This window comes from Lytechinus variegatus, chromosome 13, assembly GCF_018143015.1.
Source record: "Lytechinus variegatus isolate NC3 chromosome 13, Lvar_3.0, whole genome shotgun sequence".
NCBI lineage: Eukaryota > Metazoa > Echinodermata > Echinoidea > Temnopleuroida > Toxopneustidae > Lytechinus > Lytechinus variegatus.
This window is the reverse complement of record NC_054752.1, coordinates 3347324-3373310: the sequence shown is the minus strand read 5'-3', so window position 1 is coordinate 3373310 and position 25987 is coordinate 3347324. Positions and strand designations below refer to the sequence as shown.

The 25987-nt window shown below is 35.7% G+C and overlaps 1 protein-coding gene across 7 annotated transcripts in view; it reads right to left on the bottom strand.

Moving 5' to 3' along the window:
• Positions 1 to 6694: 6694 nt before the first annotated feature.
• LOC121426329 (rac GTPase-activating protein 1-like) overlaps positions 6695 to 25987 on the bottom strand; it is a 30369-nt gene continuing 11076 nt past the window's right edge. Inside the window, exons 6-19 of one of the 7 annotated variants that reach the window (XM_041622589.1) lie at positions 25310 to 25372; positions 24704 to 24827; positions 22910 to 23025; positions 21837 to 21882; positions 21410 to 21552; positions 20667 to 20792; positions 19917 to 20028; positions 19336 to 19441; positions 17980 to 18112; positions 15702 to 15828; positions 14939 to 15056; positions 14209 to 14253; positions 12726 to 12800; positions 6695 to 9807 (exon numbers count right to left, since the gene is read on the bottom strand). In XM_041622589.1, coding sequence (XP_041478523.1) covers positions 9741 to 9807; positions 12726 to 12800; positions 14209 to 14253; positions 14939 to 15056; positions 15702 to 15828; positions 17980 to 18112; positions 19336 to 19441; positions 19917 to 20028; positions 20667 to 20792; positions 21410 to 21552; positions 21837 to 21882; positions 22910 to 23025; positions 24704 to 24827; positions 25310 to 25372 — 1401 coding nt within the window. In that variant the 3' untranslated portion in view covers positions 6695 to 9740. Of the gene's footprint in view, positions 9808 to 11631; positions 11677 to 12725; positions 12801 to 13774; positions 13857 to 14208; positions 14254 to 14938; positions 15057 to 15701; positions 15829 to 17979; positions 18113 to 19335; positions 19442 to 19916; positions 20029 to 20666; positions 20793 to 21409; positions 21553 to 21836; positions 21883 to 22909; positions 23026 to 24703; positions 24828 to 25309; positions 25373 to 25987 lie in introns of those variants that run through there. The other 6 variants (XM_041622591.1, XM_041622593.1, XM_041622592.1 and 3 more) reach the window with 6 other exon arrangements.

Below are 25987 nucleotides of genomic sequence, written 5' to 3'. Positions count from 1 at the left end.
ACGTGGTTTGCCGTAGATTTATGCTTACATGTAGTTGAATAATAGGGATCAGATATACATGTATGAACTTACAATTCACAAGCTGAAATATGATACAGACCACTCTGTTTTCACTTTTTTCATTTAAAAAGAATTTTAACTCCTAACTTTTGCTTCCAATTAAGAAAAAAATCAGGTCACTGTATTGACGACGTTGACTCTCTGTTGGAGTTCTAGTTATTTACGCCAATGGTGGCTCTGCAGAATGGCCTTTCAAACTGTGCTACTCTTTCAGTGTTTCTTTGAAAGACACTTTAATGTTATGACCAAAGGGGTTATAAAACCATGTTTTATACTACACTGTACATGTAGCATTACTAGGTTAAACAGGGCTCTCTGTAATACAACTACGCTTCATATTGGAATGTCTCTGAAAATGACAATATCTAACGTAAAAAATCTTTGCTTTGAACCGGGAGATACATGTACATGTAGGAGTCAACTCCCAAATCTCTACTTTGAAAGATGCTTTTTTGTCACCTGGGAGTTGTGTATGATTTTTGAAATTTATATAATAATAATAATGATAATTATGATAATAATGATAATAATAATAACAACAACAGCAACAACAACAACAAAAACAATTAACAATAATAATAATTCTGAATATTGCTCATATAGCGCATATCACAGTGATAACATCATGTCTCTATGCGCGTAAGAAGAAAAGAAGAGAAGGAAACGCCTGTTTACAGCTAGAGGAGCATATAATCAGTGATGTACATGTATATCTCATCTTACAAAAAGGAATGTCTTCAAAAGGGACTTAAATAATTCTTCTGTATTAGCTTGTTTCACATATCGGGCAAGTTGTTCCAAAGCCCAGCAGATAACATTTTGAAAGAACGAGAGCCATAGAATTGAGTATCAATTCAAAATCAAAGATACCAGGATATACATGTAGTGTATAATAGTCGAAAGACTATGCGCTTTACAAAATACATGTATATCAAAATTGCAATTGCTATTAAGATGCAGCCACTTAATTCCCACTTATCGCCAGACGGAGGAATCAGATGTCATCATTATAGGGTTTAAAAAATTCACTTGAATGCAGGCATTGTCTCTTGTACATGTATGAAAATAGTCTGTGTCACAATGAGTGATTTCAAGTTCAGTGTTGGAAGCAAGATTTAGATTGATTTTTCAAGCTCCAAGACCTATTCTGAGTTTACACAAATGATACAGATAACAATGTGGAGCGTTGTGGCCCAGTGGATAAGTCTTCTGACTTTGAAACAGAGGGTTGTGGGTTCGAATCCCAGCCATGGCGTAATTTCCTTCAGCAAAAAAATTATCCACACTGTGCTGCACTCGACCCAGGTGAGGTGAATGGGTACCCGACAGGATTAATTCCTTGAATGCATGAGCGCTGAGAGGCAGCTCAAGCTAAAGCCGGGGTAATAATAATAATAACAACGCGCCTCGGAATAGAATATTTCTAGATACATGGCGCTATATAATGCCTATTATTATTATTAATGTCAATTGCTCAACATCTAGTGAGTGACTTTTCAGGACCATTTTATGTTACGTTTGCTGTTGTGTTTATGTAAAACTTGACCGAACACCAACACCAAAAGGTCAACACTGAACTTGAAATCACCCATTGTCTTTTACTTCCTTTCATTCTTTTCCTGCCTTGTCAAGTGTCTCGAGTGTCTCAACTTGAGAGGTCGTCTGAAGACAAGTTCTGTTTCTCCGTCATTTTTCAGGAAATCAGTGTTTTAACTCGACAAAGGAGGAAGTATTGTGCAGAAAATATAACATTTCAATGTTGGATTAAGGCAAAGTCAAAGTCGAACTGAAAACCTATTGTAATTGAATATGAATGATGTCTCAAAACATGTATATGTAGTATGTACACTGCACATTTGTATACTGTTTGGTACAAGCTCAGCCTTGATAAACCATACAGTACACAATAAATGTCGTGAATATATTCTGGTATTATACATTTTCTCTGTCATTTTGTATAGAACATACAGTATTGACCACAGAATATATCTGCTCACTGATGCATTTAAATGGATGTATGATTTCAATACAAAGGTCATTTTTGACAGAGGTATCCCTGACTGAGCAACAGTCAATGGCTTGCAATTGCAGACCAGGTACCCGTCTTACAAAGAGTTGTGATTGATCTAATCAATCGTAACTCTATGGAAATCCATCTGTGTAAATTTTTTTTACAGGAAATTTTCAAAATGTCCTTTGTAAGCAAAGGACATCGCACCAAATTATCAAGAAATCAATGAATTTATGGATATACATGTACATTCATATCTAGATTTTTTTGAACAAACATGCATTTTATATGTTGACTTTACTGGCTTTCCATAGTTGCGATTGATTGGATCAATTGCAACTCTTCGTAAGACGGGCCCCTGGGTCGACAGTTGTGCTAAAAAATCAGTGAACCTCACCAGAAAATGAACATACTCAAAAGTGTTGAAGTTCTGACATGTTACAGATATTTAATTGTCATGTCTGGTTATAAAATATGACATTAAATAAAGTTTGTTTCTCTGGGCTTGCCCGACATAGTAGTGAACACTCGGCACAGAGGAGTGCATTTTGTAGTCGGTTCACTTTTTTTCTAGCACCACTGTATGTACTTTTATAAGCCACCTAGTTCAATATCAAATCAACTATTGCAATTAACAACAAGTTTTGATATTACAAAGGATTTAATAATATCAGCCTAGATGGTAATCAATGCAATACCAGAGCTACCAAGTCTCACGCATTATGCGTGAGACTCAAGCATTTTGGACTCTTGTTCATCCCCTCAAATCTGTCTCACGCAACTATCACAGCCTATCCCCCATATACTTTGTACACAATGTCTGTGATCTCACTCAGATTCACAGAAAATCTCACGCATAGCTGGTCTTTGAACTTGGCCTCACTGCAATACTTTGCTTTACGTTATGTCACCGGAAAAGAAACATCTATTGAATTTAGTAAAAAAATAAGCACATGTTTTTCATATGGATAAGTACTTTTGCTCACATATGTCTGTGATTTTTAGAGATCCCAATATAATGGTACACTGTATTTTATATTTTCGAAACAAAATGTCACAATTTATGAGCACTGCAGTTTCACATGGACAGTGCAGTTGGGCACCAGAATGTCATTCTTAAATTTTTTATCTGAAACCAAACCATTGACCCTTGACCTACATTTTCTATCAAGTTTGCTATGCTCCGATTTGATTTCAATACAGGTCACACAATGTAACTGCTGTATTTTGTTCTAATCATTTCAGAGAGTAATTTCCATAATTAGCTTTCGCCTGGCCGTCAAGATGTTTTTCATGTGACTACGTACCCCGAAGCATTAATGAGTTTCTTGTTATTCTCCCGTGCTTGTTAATGTACCGTTCAAGAACGGTTGACCTTAATTATGTAAGCTCCTCCATTTCAGAGCTGCTTGTTTATCAAGAAATCCCATACTAATCACCATACATATGTTTCAAAACAATTTGCAACTTTGTATTGGGTTTCTGTTATATGTTCGCCTTTATGTTGGTGGGTTATTAAAACCTTTTATTTTTAAATCATTTAGGACAGCTGTGGACAATCCCGTATTCTATGAAGTGGCATCACTCTATTTGCCTGTAAAGAGTTCTCTCCATTAGGAGACTGTTTTCAGACAATACGAGTTTGCCACTTCTGTCATACGGTAAATTATGCCGAAGGTAATTTTGCATTAATCAAATAATGTAACTCCTTGAAGAATCTCTAATTTAGTAGAATTATCTACGGGAATTAGGAGACTGTTTTCAGACAATGTGAGGTGACTAGTGACCCTATCATGCTTGTGCATGGGCCCATACATTTCTTTGTCATAGCTGATGCTGGATACGCTAGTGGGTCCAGTAGTCTGAAATGCTGAGAGTTAGGCGATTATTCAACTAAGATCGACTTGCGCAGAGTCTACCCTGTGAAAATGATATCAACCTCACATTGTCTGAAAACAGTCTCCCAATTCCTGAATATATCTTTACTAAATTAGAGATTCAAGCAGTTAGGAGATTATTTTACTTATGCAAAATTAACTTTGGCATAATTTACTGTATACAGTAGTGAAATGCTTTGTAGGTCTGACGCCTGGGACCGTTTCATGAAACTTGTTATAACAACACTTTAGTTACAGTTAAAAGCTACTGAAATCATTCCATTTGATTGGCTTATAGTAATCTTGTTTTAGACATAGTGACCCGTATTCTGTAGTCGGTGTAACTTAAACCTCAGTCTAAGTTACACCCGACTTCAGAATACGGGCCTTTGAATTTTGTTACGATAATGAGTCTTTATGAAACCAAAGCAAGAATACATGTATGCAAAATGTGTTATAAACATGTTTGAAAGAGATTCCACTGAGGCACAACCACCTGTAACTCTCAAATATTGCTTTTTATAAGCTGTCCTCAAACTTCTGAATTTTTGAGATAAAAGGTTTTAAAAGTCCATCAACGATATGTACTTGTATACTGATATTCTACAGTGTATGCTCACTAGATATTGACCACCCAATCGTATTATATTTCTTGGAACAATCAAGTCGCCCTTGCTTGAAACAAATCTTGTAACTGATATGTTCTTCATAATTACTATGTTTTCACTGGAAACAAATAAAACAGTATGATGTACAGTATAATACTTGGTTTGTGTTTTCAATTATTTTGAGGTGTGTACGATGTAGTGTGGATTGATGTTAATCATTATATAAATATGGCATGAGTAACTTTGGAAAAGTTGTGAGATGCCCGAGGCACAGCCGAGGGCATTGGGGAAGGTAAACAAGTGTGTGAATTATTCCAATGTTTATTATGTTTTATGAAATAGTGATGTGGAGGTTCCAGGACATTTGCTACGGCGACAATTGCTCCGCTGTAAATTCTACACTTACAGAATTTCAACCCTTGATTTTATATATCTACCCTAAACCTAAACCCTAACACAACACCTTGTTGCAACCCCTATATCTTTAGATGAAATATAGCCCAGAGCAATTGTCGCCAGAGCAAATGTTATATCACCGATGTGCATCCTTGTTACTAGATTGAAACATCCTAATCTCAACACCATGGCCCCTGTCTTACTAAGAGTTGTCATTGATGATCTGATCAACCTCTAGTACTAGTATATGGAAATACATCAACGTCATAATTTTCTTCAGGATGTTTGCACAATGTCCGTTGTAATTAAAGGGGAAGTTCACTCTGACAAAAAGTTTATTGTAAAAATAGCAGAAAAAATAATAAAAAATATTGCCGAAGGTTTGAGAAAAATTCATCAAATAATTAAAAAGTTATTAGAATTTCAATTATTTGATTTGTGACGTCATATGCGAGCAGCATTCCTACATAGCGAATGGTAAAAAAACAATAAAATGCCATTTTCTCAGAAAATTGAAAATAGTTTTCACTGTACCTTTTGTATATCAATAGACAAATCATTTCACATCCGATCATGAAAAGAAAACAAAATTAAGTCATCAGGAACCATACAAAATTTGAAATTCATACATTTTATATTACATAACACATGAGGCAGCTGCTCGTTTATGACGTCACAAATCCAAAACTTTGAAATCTAATAACTTTCTTACACTTTAACGGATTTCCTCAAACCTTCACCAATATTTTTTACTATTTTTTCTGCTATTTTTACAACAAAGTTTTCTTCAGGGTGAACTTCCCCTTTAAAGAGAAGCACTCTAAATTTTCAAGATAACTACGAATGTATGAAGATGCATCATACCTGGAAAATATTTTGAACAAACGTGTGTTTTAGATGTTGACGTTTCTGGCTTTCCATACTTGTGGTTGATTGGATGAATAATAACTTTGTCAGACAGGGCCCATGTCTGGTCAGCAGAACTTTGCATTAGTACTGGTCAGTCATTAGCCAACTTTCCTGCTAGGTCAAATAAATGATGGGTCATGTGATGCATTTTCAGCCAAGCAATGGATGAGGATCCTTGATATCACCATTTTATAAAATATTCTATCTGTGACAAGAGACTTGCATCACTTCAGGGCCCGAGGCCCGTCTTAGAAAGAGTAACGATTGATCCAATCATTCTTAACTATGGAAATCCATCATTGTCATAATTTTTTCTACAGGAAATTTGCAAAATATCCTTTGTAAATAAAGGGGATCACACCAACTTGTCAAGAAATCAATGAATTTATGGATATGTATTCATACCTAGAATTTTTTTGAACAAGCATGCATTTTATGTTGACTTTGCTAGCTTTCCATATTTGCTATTGATCAGATCAATCGCAACTCTTTGTAATATGGGCCCTGATCAATCAATCACAACTATAGAAAATCCATCAATGTTCTTCATATAGGACATCGACATGTTTCTTTTAAAAAGAAGGGCGCAGCACTTGTTGAACGACCAGGATACATGTCGAGTATACCTCAAGAAATATTTTGAATGGATAAAAGCATTCTAGATATTAGTGTCACTGGCTTTCCATAGTTGAGAAAAGTCAGAATTATCAGATCAATCTTTGTGAGACACGGCCCAGTATTCTACAAGTACTTGAAAGTCCTGTATCATTTCATAATTTTAATCGGTGTACTTGTTACACACAACCACACACAGAAACAAATAAGAAACTTAATTCAGCTTTTCTGACTCCTTTGCTCTCAATGCAAGCAAAGAAATCTAGATTTATTCTACAACAAAACAAAAATGACTACAACGTATAACGCATTTGGATATGTTGTCAGAATCCTGCCCCTAAAACACATAACCAGCGCCATGTGATTTTAGCACTGTGTGACAAAGCTTTATGTTTTGTCCTTGTCTGTAACAAAAAGCTTTAATATACTGATCATAATATCAATTTGTATATTTGAGAGCACATGATGATCAATGCAATCAAATATAAAATGGCTACGATCAATCTAGAAGTTTCGTGTTACCGGGACCAGATAGCTGCTTTTGGCCTCCCCTCTAATACACTTTCACTGATTACATACATATATACATTTGTAACTACGTAGAGTCAGCAATGATGAAACATACTATCATTCACATTCAGTTGTATAAAAAAAGCAATATATATATTACAATAAGCAGCAGATAACTTTTGTATGGTATCGTTAGTTGCCCATTTGAAGGCTATCAAGAGCCAATGATTACATATGAAAGTGCATCATTAAAAAAAAAGAAGATAAATTTGGTCCAAGCATGTAAATGTCATATACAAAAGCTTTCAAGAATTATATTACAGATTATATAATTTTGCAATGATTAGATTATGATACTAGCCAATGAACATGTCATTAAATATAATTAGAAGCATCCAAGAGATAATAATAAATAAAAAATAACCATGTTACTCGACCTTATTCATCATAGTTTCCCCCGAAAAATGCGTGAAACTCTGTGAAGTGATGTTTGGATGTTTTCGGCAAGCTTCTGATTAGGTAAAATGCATAGTCTATACATGTTTACAGATAGTAGGAAAAATATGTACATTATTTACAGATATAAGTAAAGACACTATTCCAGTACATTTTGCCTTTGTACACAGTGCAAGATATAATTAAATTCAATTTCCAGTCCTGATGTTTTGATGCAATACTGAAATGCTAGCAACTTTAAAACAATGTGCAATTGAGGATGCTTCGATAATGGTCAAATCACTGATGAAGTCGTGACAGGGAACAAGTAATCGCTAGTACAAGTATTTGAATGCTGGAATGTCATTATGGAAATGGTACATGTACATTACATCAATTTACAAACAATTTATGGAAAACAGAATTCTCAACCCTAAATAACATCGATACGAAATAACTTCATCAATGCTTGCATAAAAAGAATGAAAATCCTGTTTGATTCAATGTGCTTGAACAGAGAAATACTGATAATGCAACGGTTGTCGAGTAACTTTTGTCTTGCACACACGAGCAGCGAGTACATAAATTCATTCTTGTACTTCTTCAAAACGCCGTCTGGACAGTCATGCACGACTCTATTTTCTATCTACACATCTGGCCTATACCAAAAAAGGTGATATGATTTCATCTGAATATATAAAATGATGGTATCCTTCGATAACAAAAGCCCTGTGTGGGAAAATGAGAGTCGTAAAGAGGACGAAGTAGGAGGGAAGATAAAATATGTGTCAGTGTCAAATCATTTTAGAGACACATACGAATTTATGAACAGTGAGTGTACTAGGCCTAGTTTCATAATACAATGACAGTGACTGCCATGGAAATGGGGCTCAGCAGTCAATCAAAATCAAGCTTTTTATGGAAGTTACAAATAAATCATGACAGTTTAATTGTAGTAAAGTCTTTACGAAAAAGGGCCTGTTCATGTATGCAGTCATCATTAATACATTTTTTCTCTCTTTTACAGTATTCTAAAATGATATATACAATATATTACAAATGGTGTCATGGATGAGAGAGAGAGAAAAAAGTTGTTAGAAATAATTTACAACTGAAATACATGCATGTTCATATGCCCTTATTGTAATACAGCTATGCACTTTCTATGTACATGTATTATGCAAACAAGTCATGAGTTTTCAAATACCTTACAGTATATATAATTATCAACAAAATACAACTAGATAAATAAAACAAAGAAATGAATAATAAACAAAATGATTCTCCCTCCAACTTTGATGTATACCAGCTGGATTGAGACTTCTTTTTTTCTTTATATTGCACAGCCTAGCTAAATATACAACAATTCTATCTATTCTTTCTCCCATGCAAACGCGTAATCTTTTTTTTTAATGAGTATATCAAACATGAAATGCTGGTGGCATGGTTATTGTTGTTACAAAGTTATGAATTCTCAAGAATAATCAATGAGTACATTATATAAGGTTGGATTCACCTCTGTGGGTCAGGTTTGAGTGTCTCCTTGTAATTCAAATAAGAATGTTTGTAATCAGAAAACCAAGAAACCAAAAAAACTAGCAAAATATGCTGAGGAAATCAGAGCCTTATAACAAATTTCACCAAATATTCTTTGATTTTTATTGATTAATCTACAATTGAATTGTCAAAACCAATTTGTAAGATAATACTGCTGACAGGTCTTTGTTACCTTTGAAAAATATTATCATACAAGTTGAACGGTGCATGGAAAAGAAATGCAATTTAACATGACCGAAATCTTATTCGCTGAAAAAAGCACAACTCACGTCTTAACATTCCGATAACATATTAAAGTATGCGAGTTTTCATAGCCGTGTTTTGCTTCAATCATGCACATGAGGAATGTTTTCATGCATTGAAGTGATAATAGGTATGAAGTTATTACAGTGCAACAAATTTGATTAAAGATACAAACTCAGGCATGATTGGCAAATCAGCTTTTCATCAATCAGTCTGAAAACATCCTGAGTATGTAGGATATAATCTTGGAACATCGGCAATGGCCTTCCCTTAATTTTGTAGTGTTTGTCCTTCAATGTCACAAGATATAACAATAATAACTATAAAGCCAGCAATTAAAATAAAATAAATCTTCATCAACAGACCATTTCTGAGTTATAATCTGATAGCAAAATGATCTCTCTATAGCTGTATCAGCCATTCTGTAATCATTCTTTCCTGCTGAGGCCACCATCATAAAAATGCTGCGGAAGGTCCAAGGTTGCATCGTGCTGGATTACCTCGAGACTTGTTGATGGTCTAGCGGAGTGTAGGAGAAGCGAAGAAATGAGTGCCCTTCTTGCTGCGTTCACTCTTGCTGCCAAACCTGAAGGAGAAACAGGAGGACATACAAGAAGCCTTTAAAAATTTGCAACAGATATATGTATATAAAAATGACTTGATAATGAAGAATAGATATGTCAGATGAGTCTTACGTACTGTTACCTGTTGAAACCAGAAAGTTACCTTATATTCAAGAATAACCATCAGTTTGTGTCTATATTACATTCACATATTATGTATCTACAAAAAAGTGTGCATGTATCATGAAATTAAGACAGTTTTTAGAGACTGAGAACCACACATTCATAATATACAAAACTACTGCAAAATTAAAGCATTTAGCCAAGGCTCAACACTAAGTTTTTTTCTTGGTGGCCAGAATGGTTAAATTTCACATTCTTGATGGCCGCAAGGTAAACTGGGTGGCCCTATGACATTAGAAAACATTACAATTTATCAAAACTTTGGTAGCCCGACTGGCCCACCAAGTGTGGGCTTTTGAAGAATTCTGGCGGCCCAACTCTCACTTTTGGTTGCCCCGGGCCACAGCTAATGTTGAGCCCTGATATAGCAAACATGCTGAATAAAAAACCCAAAAGAAGCCAAGATTGCTAGAGATATGTGAACAGGATTTCCCCAGTTAAGTTGTTTACATGTTCATTAATATAAATACACCCAGTAAAGTTGTTAACATGCTCATTAATCAGAGATACAACATGCTAATTGCTAAAGTTGTGAAAAGGAAGAGAGAAACATCACAAAAAGACAATCAAAATGAATAAGGAGAATAAAAAAAGGAGCGAGCATGGGAGGGGTTCATCAACATTTTTGTCTGATCTGATACCTCTCCTTGATTCTTATTGGCTGAGAAGCACCATTACAGTTTTTGTACTATGGTAACTGTCAGATAAAACAGGATTTTTCGGATAAATGTCCAACAATTAAAGTCCTTCATGAAATGCTCCCAGGTTTGTGTATTGAAGGGTCAAATAACCATGAGTTTTTGCAATCGTGATGGGGACTGATTCTACAACAAAAGCCCTTCATTCATGACAAAGCATTCTTTGTTGAAAATAGGTGAATCAAAACAACCATAGTTTCGTCCTAGACTCGGGACAAACAAGATATATTAGCAATTATTCCTCAGCTCAGAATCTTATGACGATCGGCTGTTCCGGTTCACAAATTTTCGAGAAAGATCTCTCAGCTGTTCATTGCGCTCTGACTGGCATTGTGAATAGATTTTCTACATTGGAGGATCTGTCCGTTGCAATCTGTGAAAACTCGCTATTGAGCATCTAACAGAATGCACAAGACGAAAAAGTGCAAAAAGTCTTTTAAATGATAAAAGCATGATGCTACACGACAAAAAGAGAACCAAACTGACCAATGATGTCATTAGAAAAAAATGCAATAATTCAAAGTAACTTTTAGAGTTTTCTTTATTTGAACAAACTATCTAAAAGAATGTCATATTTTCATCTAATTTTTAAAGCTATTTTTCCATTTTTCAAACTATCATCTATTTACCAGTATTCATCAATCTTCCTTTTGGAGTGGGGTATATGTAGTTGATTAATTCATAAGTTGACCCAACATACAGTTATTCACCCAAAATACATGTAGTTTTATATTATAGAGTGACTCTTCCCAACTAGTGAAGTGCCCGCCAAGGGAAGAGGGGTGGGTGTTACAAAAAAAAAGAAAAGAGAGAAATTATACACACAACCAACTGCAAATCATAATATTCCAGCAAGAACAAAGATCTTGAGAAAAGCACATGCAATAAATAACAACAAAACATATATGCCCCCTTTTCACTGCAAGTTTAGCATACACCGCAAACACTTCTAGACAAAGAACGGACCTTGGAGTGTATCTCATTGAGCTTCTTGATGATTTACTCCCAAAGCTGAGTTGATGTCATGAAAGAAAAACACACACAATGGCACCAAATGAAATAAACAATGTTAATGAGATGGCCGGTATGAAATGGGTGAAATAAACATATAATGGGAGGAATTATAGTACTACAATACTGTGGGGGAGAGAAAAAGAATTGGATATATAGGTGAAAACAACACTGTAACATGCTTTTTATAGATATTCATCAATATCATTTATCTTTGAACTGTCTGATTGATTTGTAGGGCATTATGTTTTATGATGATCACTTTTCTTCTAAGTGTGTCAATTATATCTTGTAAATATTTATGTGAAGTATAATAAATTTTTTTGTCTCGTTTGTAAAAGAAAAGAAAAACAAGAAAAAAAGAAGGATAGGCTACTCAGCCAAAGGGAATGGATGTGTACTGTAGCCATGATGAATATAAAAAAAGTAATAAAAGTGAGGTATTAGACATATTAATTCCACCTGTAGGAGTGAAAGGAAAATGGTTATCATCATTTCTGTAACCAATTTGTAGATGGCTGCATTAATACAGATATTGTAAAATATAAGTATCGAGTACATTAGATGATTGGCAGCTAAGAAATTACACGTATGTACAAAATAATGACAAGGCTGAAGGCTTCACAAACGTAAAATACAAAAATAAAAGAAATCATACAAAGGCAACATTTAAGTATTACAAAATACACACATAAAACAAAAAATGATTTGCACAAATACAACAATGAAGGATTACAAATACACAAGACAAAAAACAGAAACAATTTGCAGAAATACTATAATGTGTGAAAGAGTTGAGTATCAATGATGAACAAAGTTAATTCTGCTTGGATACATGGACACAGCTCACCCTAGACATTTTTAAAGAATGACAGACAACGACATGTTGTTTGTTAGCTCGACAAAGTACATCCAGGACATCACACGGAGGGAGTTCACATATTTCATCAACACACTATTGGGGGCTTCATGTTGGTTCTATATGCAATCCTGGTGGGTTATGGATTACAAGCAAACCACATGTGAACTACCCCTTGCTTCTGACCAACCTTGTTATCCCACCAATTGACTTTTTGGCAGAGCTCGTATTGACGCTCATTTTAGAAGACGAGGTTTTCTTCAGACTGACAGGATAGCGAGAGGACGGGGATGAAACAAAGGACAAAGGGATTACAAAAACATCTTAAACCTGGCGCACACTACACTATCTGCTTCCACTCCGATTTTTGAAAAAAAAAGATATTGCAATTGATATGATCATTCCAACCTGTATTAAAAATCTTAACCATCAAATTTCCAAACAGTGAACATCAAAATTGAAATTCCAGGCTTTTGAGAGCATCCCTGAGTGGATAAAAGTGAATTCAATTCCAAATTGTAAATGGTGCCATAGCAATCTTGTCATCCGATGCGATCTGAAGTTAATTTGGAATGTAATCTGACCATGCAATTCTTGTGACGGAGCAGAAATTTGATTTTGCTAGCATTATTCCAGACTTCAAACTAGATATTTGTACTTTTTCACACTTTTCAATCAGGGCTATGCAAAATAGGATGCGATAAAAAGGGGGCCATAAGCTGGAATGCATAGTGTGCAGCGGGCTTTACATCAATGGAGGATACAAACAAAGGATGAATGTACATACAAGTTTAAGGCCGACAGGGGAAGGGTTGAAATCATAGAAATACAAACGAAAAAGGGTAATACAGTTTACATTCAAACATGCTGCAGTGTCTATGATAAAAATATAAAACTATGCTAGCTTTCTGTAATTTCATGGTAAAAGACTGCCAAATACTCTGAACAGAAAATTACAGTCTATTAAAGAACAAATGGTTACAAGCCACTATATAACTGAGGGTATACATGTAGTAGTATATTGACATTTCATAAGGGGGGGGGGAAAGCGAAGAGTTATTGCAAAAGTAGACAGCCTTTCCTTTGCCGATTATAGTTTCTTAGTAATATATAGTTTAATATATTTTTATGAGATATATTAAGATAGATATATGTACAGTGTACAGTAGTAGTTCTGCATAATTTGTAAATTTGGTTATCATCAACAGTAATAATGGTGATTTGTTCCCAGAATAATCAATGGACATTGTAGACTTACTGCTTAGTACATGTCTCAATTTTAGATCTTTTGGGTGGAAATGATTTATATTGCTGATTATAGCTGCAGTGAAAATTAATGAAAGTTTTTCTGATTATGGCTTCCTTTTCTCTAAATGCTTAAAACTTCTAATGAATATATTGCAATGATGATATATTCTACTATAAGGCATGAATAATTTCTAAAAACACTTTAAAATCAAAAGATTTGCAATATTTTCCTCAATATTCTCTCTCTCTGTAAATGAAACTTTTGAATAAATTCTGTCTCCATGTCTGTACACAAATAATGCTTATTTTCGTAGAAAGATCACATCTTATCTGTATAATGCTGAAATCTACACAGATCGATCTTTGGGACTGATTCAAACAATTAACTACGATTGATCGTTTATCAGTGGTAAATCAAGACCAACCTTGACGTGATGCTAGAAGACTTCTTATCGGTAGTTTTCTTCATACTGCGTTTCGGATGACACATAAAAGCGGATAATGTTACAATAGGACAATCAACACGCAGGCCAGAGCCCTGTTTCACAAAACTTGTTATCAATGCCAGTAAAAGCTACTGTTACAAGCTGCTGAAATTATATTATTTGACTGGCTGGGAGTGAGTTTGACACAGATTTTCAGTACTTGCTGTTGATAACATATCTTATGAAACAGACCCCAATTTATTCCTCAGTAGTACTCAACGTAATTATACGTCGAACAATACAGTCACGCATCATGCAAACACTTCAAAAACACAGACACTCTCTTTCTCAGATCAAACAATTAAACAAACTAATAAACGGTAAAAATAACAAATAAAACAGTACAAACAAAATAAAAAGAAACAAAAACATAATTCAGACAAAATATAGACCTATCTCGTTAATTGGACAAACAGACATTTCTGCAATCCATTTTAACTACATATTTAACAGGCTCAGCAATCAAAAATCAAGGATTCAACGGTGGTTACTATTGCTGGAAAAAGTTACAGTTTATGCAACAATACACTTGGAATTTTTTCACAAATACTCTTAAGATATGTCTTATGGCTACAATACTGTAACGGTGAGAGCAAGAATTACAAGCCGCAATTACCAAGATAACTATTCTCATACACCATTTATATCAACAATACAGGAATATATTTACCTTGGAGTGAGTGAGGACTTGCCGAGGAGTGTCTTGGCCTTTCCAAGGCTGCTGTTAGAGGGCGTCTTCCCGGGTGTCTTGCCCGGTGTGCGCACAGGCCCAAGCATGCTGGTGTGAACTACAAAGCACAAAACACAGACACAAAAAATGTTATAAAAATTTCAGGATAGCTGTAATATCATTAACTAAAAAAATATTACTTGTATTTCACATAGTATTTTCTTTTAGCATTGTCTACTTGAAGATTTATTTAACTATCATAATATACAATGATATTGATATAGTGCTCATTTTTTAATGTGTTGTATTATCATTATTAAAATGTAGACATGAAGAGTTACACTGTATGACAACTTAAGAATTGCCGCATGTATCAAACGCAACTGGAAATTCAAGTGTGATGTTAGTCACTGAGAAATTATTTTTTGACCCCCCATCGTATTGAATTCCGGAGCATGGACAAGAACAAATAATTCATGTTAGCTAAAATGGTCGAGGTCAAATGGATTTCCATATACATGCACATAAGGTTGATCAGATCAATCGCAAATCTTTGTAAGACGGGGTCCAGGGCCCGCATTACAAAGAGTTACGATTGATCCGATCAACCTCAAGTATATGGAAGTCATTTTTTGTTTCTTTGGGACATTTGCACAATGTCCTTTGGAAACAAAGAGAAGCATAGTGAAATGTTGCTGGAATTCCATAGTTGCGATTGATTGGATCAATCATAACTCTTTGTAAGACAGGGCCCAGATCTTACTTGGTTGACCGGGTGTTCCAGGGGTCCTGTGACGGTTGGCGTAGATGGTAGAATTCTCTGTGTCGGTCTCAAAGTTGATGAAAGATTTCCAGAAATCAGCCGGGAGTGACATCAGCCTCTCAACAACCTTCAAAGATAGAGAGAGAGAAAAATAGAGAAAGAGGATTAATCCTGTCAAAACATTCCCTTCTTTATTCTATGTTCCTCAATTTAATTTAATGAATTGATCATGTCAAAGAACCATGATTCTTTTCAAATAATGTCAAATACATGATTGCTTGTAACTCATACTTGCCAACCTTAGAAGAAAAAAGAGGAATCCATTTTTCACGCAGAGTAACGAGCGTGTGACATTTTGCGCGGGAAGGGTGTGGGGGTACCCCCTGCCACGGTTAGAAATTTTTGGAATTTTAGAACATGAAATGGGGGGCTTTCCTTCACTTTTGAAGTGCCTTTTACCTGTCCACAAAGAAGAAAAATATCTTAGTTTTGTCCCAAAGTAATGAAATATGAAACAGGAAAATCAACAGGATTCATTTCATGAAATTGTACCATATTTTTTTACTTCAAAAACATGTATTTCCATTACAATAATAACTGGATATTTCTCAGAATACTCCTTGTATTTCTAAATAATTTTGACTTTATTTCACGAAAACAGACTAACAGTCTAAATGCATATGTACCGGTAACTTACACATGAACTTATTATGCAATTGCAAATGCACCGGTACGGTACTCACTAACCCAGGGAGCTCCGACCCGGGAAGCGGGCGGGCCGCGACTGGGCTCGGTACCGGTACTCAGTCACTGCACTCATGCACTGTCTGTATAACGATCGGAATCACAGTCACAACTCACATTCACAATCCAAACGACGCATTGGCGACGGTATCCAGTTTCCACACACTAAATTTGTAATTTTGGCTTCAAAATTTCACGGAAAACTATATCCTTTGGCCATTAATCTGACGATCGTTGAGCTGGATCTTACGTTTGCACATGTATGCACTTGCAGCGCGGTAACCCACGGAGCTCCGGCCCGTCGGTAATCCGGCACAGGCCGAAGCTCCCTGAGTTAGCAGCGAGGTATACTCGCGCTCGCGACGTCGCAGCATGCATTGTATTTGCATGTGTTGTCGCTCTAGCTGTGTTTGCACGCGCTTCTGCAATGTGCGCGCCATGTGAGATAGGCAAAGTGAAAAACTACGTACAAGAGTGTGTTCAGTTAGTGGAAAAATAATGCTATTTGGGATATCGCGATATCCAGGTGTCCGCAAGCTTCAGATTGGTCTAACCTTCGCTCCAGCCGTTTTTTCAATATCATCAATGTAAAAATTAATGAAAATCGGAATTATGGAGTTGATATTCGTAATGCGGAATTGGCAATAAAAAATCGGGATGATTCCGCCAAAATCGGAATGGTTGGCAAGTATGGTAAATTGAGAGAGCTTTGAATACCGGTAATAAAGGCATGCTCTTATCACAGCATGCTTTACATGTAGTTGATGGGAACAGTATAAATTGATATCTTTTTTTTTTTTTTCAAATTTCTTTATCACTTCACCTAGTAAAAGTGCTAAGAGACATATGTTTTTTTTTAATTAATGAGACTACTGTTTATGTTAATCTTCATACAGATTTTTTTGCTCATTAATTTTAAGAACAAGTGTCGAGTTAGGCCTGAGAAGAGTGTATTCATCATTGGAGACTTTCTTCATACATGCACTGAATATGTTACATTTATATAGCACATTACATTGACATTTCAATTTGTACTATAATAAATTATTAAAGCATACATACAACATATGTAATACATTAAAATATAAACATAGAAGTAATAAGTACAGGAAAAATACATAGGCCTACATATATTAACATTTACTACATTATAAATGACTAAGAAGAAAACAAAAATGTCTTTAGTCTGCCATTTTTGAAGGCCTCAACGGAAGGAGCATCACGTATTTGGCTTGGAAGTCTATTCCAGAGAGTGGGTGCCATTGAGGAGAAGGCGCGATCACCATATTTCATGCAGGTGGGGGTTGAGGTCTAAATGTTCATGTGCTGATGAAAGAAGTGTAGGGACCAGAAGTCGACTTGGGTGTGATCAGTGAAGTGAGATATGCAGGTACCATGCCGTGCATAGTCTTGAATGTGAGAAGGATCTTGAATTGTAGCCTTTTAAATTGGTAATCAAGCATTACTAATGCATGAGAAACATGGATTTAAAACTCTCATAGGAGTTCGGTCAAAGAGGGGTATTGTAACCTACCATTGGTTGCGTTCTGGTGTCACTGAGCATCTGCATAGGATCTGGATCTGGGCAACCGTGCCCAATGATCGTTGGTCCAAACACCTTGGCGAGATTAGAAACAGGCATCTTGCACTCCGGACTCTCAGACACTCTTAAAAAAAAAGTAGTTGTCTTTTAATATAATCATGAACCTGACAACTTGCAGTCAAGACTGTGAAATCATAATTTTGTAGGCTTGTATGTCTCCATTGAATACGATTTTAGGATTCCAAACAAAGTATATAAAAAAAGAAAATACAAATCAAGGTCAGTATAGTGCCTGGTGTTTGTACCTGTATTCTTATAACATCAACAAAAAAGTTTGATGTAATGTTTTGTGTGCATTATCTCACAACATCTGCATCAGTTTTCAACACTAATCTTGGTATATGGATTACAACTCACTTTTCTCAAAATATTAGCACCTAATTTTGGTGTATTGCTTTGTGCTTATCATCTCACAACATCCAACACCAGTTTTCAACACTAAACTTGAAATAACTTAGGATTACAACTCACTTTTCTCAAAATATCAACACCCAATTTCGGTGTATTGCTTTGTGCTTATTAACTCACAACATCCAACACCAGTTTCTAACACCAAACTTGTACAAACCCAATGGATTATTACCCACTTATATTTTAACACCTAAGTTTGGTGTTATGACTTGTGCTCATCATCTGACAACACTAACACCATGACCTAAAGGATTACTGCTTGAAGATGTGTTATGAGATATGTCATGGTGTCTCTGTTGGCATATGGGGTATAAAGGCTAGTGTTGCTTTCTCAAGAACATCAATATCTTTTACACTAGCACCAGCCTTTTACACCAAACTTAAAATACATATAACACTATCCATTGGTACTGACCTTTGAAGATGTGTTATGATATAATGCCATGGTGACTCTGTTCGGGTGTGGAGTATACAGTCTAGCGTTGCTATCTCAAAAACACCAATACCTTTTACACTAGCACCAGCCTTTGACACCAAACTTACAATGTACATAATGCTATCTATTAGTTCTGACATTTGAAGATGTGTTATGAGATTTGCCATAGCATCTCTGTTCGGGTATGGTTTATAAAGGCTAGTGTTACTTTCTCAGAAACACCAATACCTTTTAAACTAGCACCAGCCTTTGACACCAAACTCAAAATGTATATAACCCTATCCATTAGTACTGACCTTTGAAGATGTGTTATGATATATGCCATGGTGTCTCTGTTCTGGTATGGAGTATAAAGGCTAACGTTGTTTGCTCACAAACATCGATACCATTTACACTAGCACCAGCCTTTGACACCAAACTTACAATGCATATAACCCTACCTTTGAAGATGTGTTATGATGTACGCCATGGTGTCTCTGTTCGGGTGTGGTAGCTCACTGACGGCTTGGTACATAGCGGTGGTACTCTCATCAATATCATTCAGTTCTAACAGAAAAACAAAAAACACAAACAAGGAGATTAAGGGTGATTTCAGGTTCAATGGTGGGTTGAGTGTTGGAAGCACAATGCAGATTGCCTTCCCTAGAACCAACACCAAATCTTGGTTTTACAAAAATGAAAAAAATCACATTAAAAATATCTCAACTCAGGGATACATATAACACATTCATTTTACATTTGGTGCAGTTCTGATGTTAAAAATTAGCCATGTTTCCCTTTTTCTCTGCACCCTATTTCATTGTCATCAGTGCTAACCAGCCAATCAACACCAAGGATTTCACTTATATTGTCTGAGCTTACAATTTAGTCAGTGCTGAAAACTTTCATGAAACACCCCACAGTGCTCTCATAACCCTAATCAATCACCACAGCCAGAATTATAAGGCAACATTGCTGTCAGCCAATCAGAGTGTACGATTTCGATAGCTTATAACAATACTGGTAACGACTGAAAACTAACCTGCAGCCTTCATGAAAGCCTGGTGGAGTTCAAAGGTGACCAGAGGCTCGGGAAGATTGCGGAAGAACTGCTTGAGAGCACCGGAGACAGAGTGGATGTCTCTAACCTTCTCCTAGATAACAAAACAAAGGAGAGTATTATTAGAGAACAAGGAGAGAACGTCCTATACTTTTACATGCTATAAGGGCACTATAGCATAACATTTGATTTATATATAGTTAAATAAGATATTGGATAAATTACATTATTCAGCTTGCAGATATTACAGGAATTGTAAAAAAAAGAAGCAATATTCATACAATAGAAAGTGATCAACAAGAAACTTCAGCCAAACTGTCTTACATACAACAGGCTTTCGACTATTTCGCAAATGCTATCAACAATATGCCCCAAAAATAGATTCACAAAAGGGCAATTCCATAAAATGATCAACCTTTTTTATACGTCCGACCCCCATTTTTCTCAAGTCTTAATTCAATTCATAAACTGACCACGTCATGGTCCTTTGAGAACATTACAGACTGTCAAAAGAACAAGAAATCAGAGACAGAAAATTGCATGAAGGTCCCACATATAGGGGGTCGGATGTACATATTTTATGGAATTGCCCAAAACAAAATTTTGTACATGTTCAAGTTTTCTGTGACAACAAAAACTTTCTTACAACCATTTCCAAACCCTGTTGAAATCCCTAAGTGGCTACATTTGCAAGATATTGCCACTCAGTGTGAGCACAAACAACAAACTTACAAGTTGAGGGTCATTCTTGATGTTAAGTCGTTCTGTCAATTCCCTGACTTCTCTTTCTGAGCCTGATATGCGATAAATGCCCTCTTCTGTCAGCCCTCTCATTTCAATTTCAGTTACGCAATGAATCTGTGAATAAAAAAAGTGAAAATAATTAATATAAGGTTTTATACAAAAATTCAACAATTTCAGTTAAACAATGAATCTGCTGATAGAGAAAAAAAATAATTCAGAAAGAAAAAATAATTCAATAAAAGGTTTTATACAAATTAAAAAATGTACAACATTGCTATACAGTAATCTAAACTGTTCCATCCTGGTAAAAATAAAAGTAATAGGTATATGAAAATACAGAATGGTAGAAACCTGTCATTTTATGTACAACCCTCTCGGCTCCTCTTACTATCATGAAAATAGTTGTAAATCATTAACAAATAGACCATGTACCTGTGAATTTGGCAGTGGATGGATTTAGAATAAAAGAATGATTACATAAAAAGATACAGTAAAGGAGGAAAGCAGTAGGGTTGGTTTATAGTAAGAGGATGCTCGATCAAGACAAACATATGTGGAAGGATGGAGCTGTCAAAACGGTACGAGAGTCTGTAACACTTCTGAAGAGAGAAATTGCTGATTGAAAAAAAAATGGTGATGAAATATACCATTCACAAGGAAAATGACATACACAGAGATCTAGAAGAAAAGAGGGAACATCCATAAATGATTGAAATATAGATGTAACCTACCACTAGCGAAGGGACATATGGAGGATTTTCTGGAGTGAACTCGTCGAGAGCCGACGCCCTTGCCTTGTTTGGTGTTCCCGCTGTAGGCACGCATGGTAAGGAGGCATTATCTTTGCAGTCTGGATGACAAACTAATCTGCAATCTGGAAGAGACAAATGATTAAAATTGAGATAAATGATTGAGTTAGACTAAATTCAAAGTGTTCAAAAGTTTTCATCTCAATTAAATTCACGTTTTCCATCAAAATTTAGTTTACCCAATTGAACATAATTTAATTTCAGTATAGCACAGGACCTACCTTCCATAACCCCCAGCCAGAGTTATCTCGGGCTGAGGGGTTATTGCTTATTGCTTTTCAGGTCCATTGTGTATGTCAAATTTTTTATGGTGTCTATGAAAAAAAGTTACCAAACTGAAATATCTTACCTTTACATTTCAATGCATACTTCCCAAACTTGATTCTCTTTCCACACTGAAATTCAAAAGGGACAAAACAATATTTTACATTAATACAAAAAAAAAAAAAAAAGATAAATTTATCTTATCAAAACTATTTTTGCAATAAAAAACAGCATGTGTCTTGAAAATTATTGCTCATTGCCAATACTTTTGTTTAGTAGATCTCAATGCAGTATCTTTTTTCAGGCCCAATTTCGTAAATATATCACAATTTTTTTCTGATTAAAACAATTGAATCTCAATCCATTAAAAATGAAAAGCAGAAAAAAGAATAATTAAAAAAATAAATATCAGATAAAAAACAAATGAAAACACTGAAATACATAACATTTTCAAAAATGTTCATTTGTTAAGAATCCAAAATAGAGTGTCTCCCCATGAGCAGTCTAGGGCTTTAATCATAGATTTACAATTACACCCAATTCTGAATTTATGCACAAATTAGCATAGTTAAATAATCAAAATTGAATCTGATTATTGCAATACTCTGAAGGATACAGAATTCGCACTTTAGAAAACAGAAACTGGGATTTAGGTCAGCCTTCATTTTCTTGGAGTACCTTACTGTTTGTACCAAGATGCTACAAAAACTAAAGTGGGACACACTGAAAATCCGCAGAAGCAAGGCTAGACTGACAACCTTGTACAAAGAGACACATGGATTTGTACCCTCCAACATATCAGCCCACCTTCAATCTCAAAACCCAACCAGTTGTAGATATCGAAGCAGACAAAAGGGAACTCTCAAATACAATGTTATATTAAGATCAAATAAAGACTGCTACCGACACTCCCTGTATCCCAAGACCATCCCAGAATGGAACCTTCTTGGTGAGGATGCCAGAAATTCTAAAGACGTAGGAGTATTCAAACTCAAACTTGAAAGTTTGGACACTAACACCCTGGTCTCAAAAGGACACTAACACCCTGGTCTCAAAAGCACACTACCAAAATTAACTGTATTTAGCGCTTGACCCCTAAACCCAAACGTACGCGACAACCAGATACTGGTGATCGTATGTCAACGGACAGATACTTACCGGGTCACATGACTCTGGTTTGATGACTGTCTTTGTACAGAATGTATGTATCCTGGCTCTCTTGTTTCCTGGTGTCCGTAGCTGGATCGGTGACATCCACAGGAAGTGCTCTTCCTCTGCAGGAAAGATGGAGAAACATATCGATGGGATGAATGATTTGTATTCATTGACCCATATTCTGATGTCAGAATCTCAGGGGAGCATGTAAAGAAAGGACTTGAGGGATGTTTTATCTGACAGTTTCCATAATAACATTGCTTCTCAGCCAATCAAAAGCAAGGGAAATTGTCAGATCTGACAACTTGTCGGACAAAAAAAGTCGATGAAATGCTCCCGTCTAAACTTGTGATTTAAAGGTCAAGTCCACCCAAGTAATATAGTGATTTGAATCAATAGAGAAAGATCAAACAAGCATAATGCTGAAAATTTCATCGAAGTCGGATGTAAATTACGAAAGTTATGACATTTCAAATTTTTCCTTATTTTTCACAAAACAGTTATATGCACAACTAAGTGACATGCAAATGAGAGAGTCAATGATGTCCACCACTCACCATTTCTTTCATTTATTATTGTTTGAATTATACAATATTTCAATTTTTACCAGTTCAACATTAAGGACCAACTTAACTGTACCATCAAATAATGGTAATACCACATGTTCAAGGAGGAATACAATTTGTTTCACAGGAAAATGAGGACAAATTTGAAATATTTCATATAATAAAATACAAAAGAAATAGTACGTGAGTGATGTCATCATGCCCCTCATTTGCATACCGACCAGGAGGTGCATATAACTGTTTTGAAAATTAAGAGAAAATTGAAAATGTCATAAATTTCTTATATTAAATCCGATTTTGATGAAATTTTCAGTGATATGCTTGTTGGATGTTTCTCTTTTTATTTAAATCAACTTTTTGTTGGGGTGGACTTGTCCTTTAGCTATGGATAGCCAATAGTGGAATAAATCTCCATGAGTCAACTTTTAATGTATCAGCTTATTTTTCTCTCAAATCATTCTGAACTTTACGGGAAGGAAAAAAAAGAAGTTGTCTTCACCATCAAATAGGAAAAACAAAGCGAACATAAAAAGAATGCAATGTAATCATGCATAAGTGACAAGTTGCACATGGCTAACACATGGTAGCCCACAACTAGAAAGCGTGATCTCACCAACGCAGTGATTTATTCTAATACAGCATGTGCAAATGGGAATTCACATTCAATCTTAGTCCCCTAATGCCCTTTTTACACAGGATTTTCTTAACCCCGGACTATCGCTAACCCCGTACTATCCTTAACCCCGTACTATTTTTTTTCCTTTTCACACATGCCAAATTGTTATTGCTAACCCCGGATAAGGAATGCTTGCTTTTTACACACGAAACTCGCTAACCCCGGACTAGTGGTTTTTGTCGATCATTCGTAGTACAAGTGCTTCACTCGCAATTTCCTTAACCCCGTACTATTTAAGCTTAGCCCACTTTCGTTTTACACATGCGATCTTAACCCCGTACTATTGCTCTTAGCACCGCAATTGGTGGGATAACCCTGCTTTTTTGCAGGGCCAAATAATCCCGTACTATAGGTGGGGTTAGCCCACTTTGCAAAAACGCTGTGTAAAACGAAAGTGGGCTAAGCTTAACCCCGTACTATAGGTGGGGCTAAATTGCCATTTAGCCCCACCAATAGTACGGGGTTAAGGAAATTTTAGCCTGTCTAAAAAGGGTATAAAAGCATCCTCAAGAGTTTGTTCACACAACTCTGCAAACGACTTCCATCTTTACTTACCTTTCGGGGGAAGAGCGGACTCACTCATGCTTCTTCTGTATCTATTGCCCTTCTCCACGTTGGTAGTAGCTATGATGGGGCCATGGTCGTGGGGTACGGTCACTGTCGTTACAATTGATGTGTCCTGTGGATAGGAGGAAAAACCGTAAAGCTCCTTTATGATGGTGGTCATGGATATAACTGACCCTGGGCTTATTGCAGAAAGGGTTGCGATCAAAAGCATCTTCAAAAACTAAACCCATTTTGATTTTCAACCAATGAAAATACGCGTATTAGGGACTTGCGCTTGATTTTTTTTAGTTTAATCACAACTCTTCCTAAAACAGACATCCTGTTATTACAATACAGTATCATTTGTTTTAGTAAAGGTCTCTTCCATGGAAGCCTTTGTCTAATTGATGGTTTACTGAGGTTACCATGGTTACTAAGGCAACAATTAGTACCAAGACATGGTATCCCATTAAACAGGATAAACTGACAACCTGAAGTAGTTAATTATCACTGTTATCTTGTGTCTCTGATGTTTCTTGACTTTCTGTCTTTTATTACATTTACCTGGAGAATGCTAAATGATAAGTTATGAGAAACACGGGAATAGGTACTTACATGACTCAATCGCTTTTTCCTTGGTGGCGTATGTTCCTCTTCTAATGGTGGGGCACTTGGTTTCTACAAATGGAAGACAGAATGAAAGTAAAGAATGCGAAATATGAATGGCATTGGTTTTGGAATGGTGAAGACTGGAAGAAAGTAAAATGGGAAATGAAAGGAGTCACAAGAGGCTGGTTATGAACTTTGACTGTAAAGATTAACCCTATATAGCCCGGGGGGGGGGGGGCTAAAAGGCCCCCTCGACATTTTTTGCGATAATTTCTAAATGCAAAAAAATGATACGCTGAAATTTCATGACTTTTTTCTTTCACATCTCCCGCACATTTTGAGACCCTGTTTGCGAAAATTGGGGGTACACTTGCGGAGATAAAGCACATATTCATGACCAATGTCACCGAAAATGGCAATTTCCATTGACTTTTGTGTGTACAATGTATGGGTTTTACAAGAAGTGTTGTCAGATGAATGTTTTTTTTTCTGTTTTTCCTCACATAACTTTCTTTTGGGCTATCACCAACTATTCTAGATTTAAAAAACAATAAAAAATAGAGATTTCAAAACAAAGAAATACATAATAAATAAAAAACAAAGAAATACATAAGAATTTGGAAACACGGAAGGAAACAAGAATATCATCGAGAAAAATTAGCATATGCACATAATTACTATTAT